Here is a 4,087-nt window from a genome sequence, read left to right on the forward strand (position 1 = left end):
TATATATCATCACTGTTATTATATAATCTAAGCATGATTTAAGACTGTTTTTAAATTCAACCAAACTTATATTATTTATCTTAAATTGCACATGTACAGTTTAGTTTTTTAGTCAAACTGCTTAAAATTTTTAAATTGTACCATTGTACTTGTACATTGCTTATATGCTTATAATGTATATATTTTTCAGTTATATTTTTATATTTCTATTATATTTTGTAATATTCTTATCTATGAAAAGATTGTATTGTATTGTATTGATTTCCTACAGGGGATTAATAAAGGTATATGTTATCTTATATCTTATCTAATGTAAATAGACATAATAGATGCATATACTGTAGATATCCACCTACTTCATGTATTTAAGGTAATCTATTACATTAATAATTCTGTATTTATTCCACGACTCTTTGCATTATTGCATCATTTACAATTTAACAAACAAGTGACTTCTATATTGCATGTTGTTGTCCATTGTTGCTTTTTATGTATACTTATCCACATGCAATATAATAGAAAAGAAGAGAATAGATTAGATGAAACCAGCCCGCTGGTTAACATGAATCTTAAACACAGAGGTCAACAGCAGGAGGGGGCTTCCTTGACATTCAAGGAAACAAGGGGTAAGTCATTTGATGTGTCTTCTTCCTCCTCCTCAGGACAGCAAACAGCTTCTCTGAACACAAAACATAAACACACCTGTCAACATACATTATCACCAGAGTCTAAAGCAAACATTTACTGCCCCAAAGAAGACATTTTTTTATTTTTACAGTGCACTTATCCTTTGTTCTCTCCTCCATTCCTCTCTCGGTCACCTTGTAATGATGTGAGCCTCCGCCTTTCCCACAGATGAAGAAGATGAGGCGTGCTGCGGCCCGCCGATGCTGAGAGGAAGAAGGGAGGGAGGGAAGGAGGAAAGGGGAGGACTGGAGGGAAGGAAAGGAGGAAAGAAGGGAAGGGGAGGGGGGAAGAGAAAAAAAAACGAGAGAGAGAGAGAAGGAGGGGGGGCTAGTGGATGTAGCTCTAGCTGTGGGCCGGGGGGTGAGCTACCTAGCCCGGGCTGCTCTGCCGAAACATCCATGGGTGGCTGTGTCGGGAGCCACCACGACTCCTCGGGCAGCTTAAACGAGAACTCGGACGGCACTGGAGGTAACTTACGGGGCTTATCGACGTCTTTTTTGTGCCTGCAAGCTTGGCTTTTTAGTAAAGAGGAACGGGGGGGGTGGGCTTCCTCTAGGCTTTCTTGCATGTTGTCCTGGCTGGAGGTCTCCTTCCCTTTCCTTTATACCCGAGCCAGACATAGCCGGGGACAGACACGGCAGCTCACCCGGGCACCCGCTGCACCACAGCGGGGCCTCGGAGCGAGAAAGGACGCCTGGTCGCTACTTTATAAACTGTGAAATATTTCCTGTGCGACGCTGCCTCCCTTTGTTCTTTTTGGTGTTGACTTAGCTTGTCGGCTAAAACGTAGCATAGTTAGCTTGCTAGCTTTTTTTTTTTTCTCTGCATAACAAATATGGGTCACAGACGGAAATGGCATGCAAGGAAACGCACTGAAGTGATTTCATCTGATTTTCAATTGTGTCCTGACTCTTGTTTGCTGAGCACAAGCTGCACTTGTTATTGTTTGTCAGGCCTTTTTGTTTTTATTGATTGTTTTGTGTAAGCGAGGTGTTTGTGCATGTTTAGTGTTGGTGAGTGTTTTTGGGGGGTGGGTAGCAAAGCAGATGAGGCGTCAGAACTTAAAGGGTGCTTCAGCTTTATGATTAAGATTAAGTATGTTTTGAATAACTGCGGTTATTTGGTGGATAAAGGCCTGAGAGCAGTGCACCAGGCAGACAGCATGCAACATTGTGTTTATTGAGCTATAAAGAGAAGTGCATGCCTTGCCTAAGGTTATGGGGCATGACAAGTCAAGCAGGGACCATTTTTAACTGTGGCTTTGTGCATGAAAATATGATTTAAAATTAAAATTTAAAACAATTCTGGTGACATTATAACTTGGATGACTGGTTAAAAGCATCAGGGTGTGTTGCATTACATGTGGTGGGTGTGGGGCTGGTACAAAAGCTGCCATTTATATGTATATATATATATAGTTTATATAGGAAATGGAGAGAGTGTACATGGTGCATCTCATACATGCAAAAGCATCCCTGGCTGTAATTGAACTGGGGATATCGTGTTGAGATAGTATGACTCTTAACTGCAAGGACCCTTGTTTTTTTGTTTGTTTTTTTTTGCTTTTTTTTTTAGAGGTTTATCAAGCTGAGCTACTATACACAAGTTTATACTGTAGTTTCCTGGTCTGAGGAAGGGTCCCACTACTGGCCAGTAAGGGTTAGGGTATTTTAATTACAAACTGGGAGATAGAGCTGTGCTGGGGGGAGGGGGATTCAGCACTTAGAGATGCTGAGATATAGCGTGATAACCTTAATGTGCCGAACTCCTACATGTCTAGATTACACAAACGGGTTTCAGAGATCCCTTTATCTGTGAAGGGTGTGTGTGTGTATGTGTTGGATGGAAAAATGCAAGGAGAGACAGAAAAATGGATAAGATGAAAGGACCAACAGAAGGAGGAGAAAGATAACGAAAACAGAAACAAAATGAGTTTGTAGGGAAGAGGAAAAAGTAGCATGAATGGAAGTGAGAAAGTGACCAGTCAGAGAGAGAGAGAAGAAAGTGGGGAAGTCCATTCGTGGAAAAAAATGGGGAAGTAGAGAAAGAGGAAAAGAAGATTAGGACCTTAATTCAGAAACAAAGCATCAGCCATTTAGTCCACCTAAAGTGGCCCAGAAAATACTTAAGCAAGGAATGACCAGATAAGAACAGCCACAAACCATTTCCGTGTTATGTATTCCATTCGAGCGCACAGCACACCAAACACACCACACCAACCACACACCCACACCACCACACACAACAACACCAACCAACCACCACCACCCCACCACCACCAACAACCACCACCACCACACCACACCAACCACACACCAACCCACCACAGACTGAGGCAGACATTGATACTTAGAAGTGTTTAAGTTACTAAAACGCCAGTTTTAAAATTTATGGTTATAGCCATCTTGCAGTGCTCCATCTGCAGCAAGATATGGGCGTGATACAACACCATTCTGGATTTCAACACCGAAAGACGACAATGTACAGGACGGTTCTGTAGCGTGTGTGTGTTTGTGGCTGTCTTTGTGTGCGCAACACAAGACGACAGAGGAAAGGGAGGATTGAGAGAGAGGAGGATGGACAGATCAGGTGGTTTGAGTTGCACCTGCTGCTGTACACCTGTTACTTTCCAGAACTTGTTACCAGGACTGTTGCCATGGTGATCCCACCAAAACCTTTCAGCTGACTGTTTGTAGTAATAAAAGCATCTGATCTGTGATAAGACGCGGGTTTTTGCACTTCTTTGACTTTTTTATGTGGTTGTTTTTAGTTCTCTCTTAAAAACGCACCACCAAGATTTCATTGGTTACTTTAATTCCAAGGGGACGGAGGGGAAGTTAGGTTCCTTGGTTGAGTGGTCTTTCTGGGGGAATTTCCAGATGTGTGCAGCAGTAACTTCAAACCAGAGAATAGAGATAGTATTATGAAAGTATGAATGGGGCATTTTCTGCTTAAATTACCTGCCTGAATCCTCATGTGTAGTTTACTTGTAATATGGTCAACTTGACTGCGTGTTCATAATTCTGACCATTAGGCGCCACTTTCCGGCTTTTTTCATCTGTCGGCCATTTATTTCGCTTATTTTAGTTTACACCACTTGCCCGCCTTTCAGGTAATTTCCCCAGAAATCCATTTAGGGATTGGCCATTGTAGGCCCAGGTTATAGTGTTTAAAGACAGTTCTTATATTAAAAGGTATACCATATGTTTGGAACTATGTAAACAGCGGAATGTAACCACGTGTTTCTGCCTAAATGCTTTGTTCCCATCCAATTCGAGCAAGGTGTCCCAAGTAACAGCTTGCTTGTTTAGCATCCGTTTTAAACATGGACAAGTGGTCTTGTACTACACACACACCAACACACCACCACACACACACACAACCCACCCAACACAACCAA

General features: G+C 42.0%; 1 protein-coding gene across 1 annotated transcript in view; it reads left to right on the top strand.

Annotated features, from left to right (window-relative positions):
- The first annotated feature begins 982 nt into the window (after positions 1-982).
- Positions 983-4,087, top strand: part of ubtd2 (ubiquitin domain containing 2) — a 24,310-nt gene continuing 21,205 nt past the window's right edge. The window contains exon 1 of the mRNA XM_035666625.1: positions 983-1,155. Coding sequence (XP_035522518.1) covers positions 1,086-1,155 — 70 coding nt within the window. The 5' untranslated portion in view covers positions 983-1,085. The remainder of the gene's footprint in view (positions 1,156-4,087) is intronic.

This window comes from Morone saxatilis, unplaced genomic scaffold (assembly GCF_004916995.1).
Source record: "Morone saxatilis isolate NCDOM2014 unplaced genomic scaffold, NCSU_SB_2.0 Contig20, whole genome shotgun sequence".
NCBI lineage: Eukaryota > Metazoa > Chordata > Actinopteri > Moronidae > Morone > Morone saxatilis.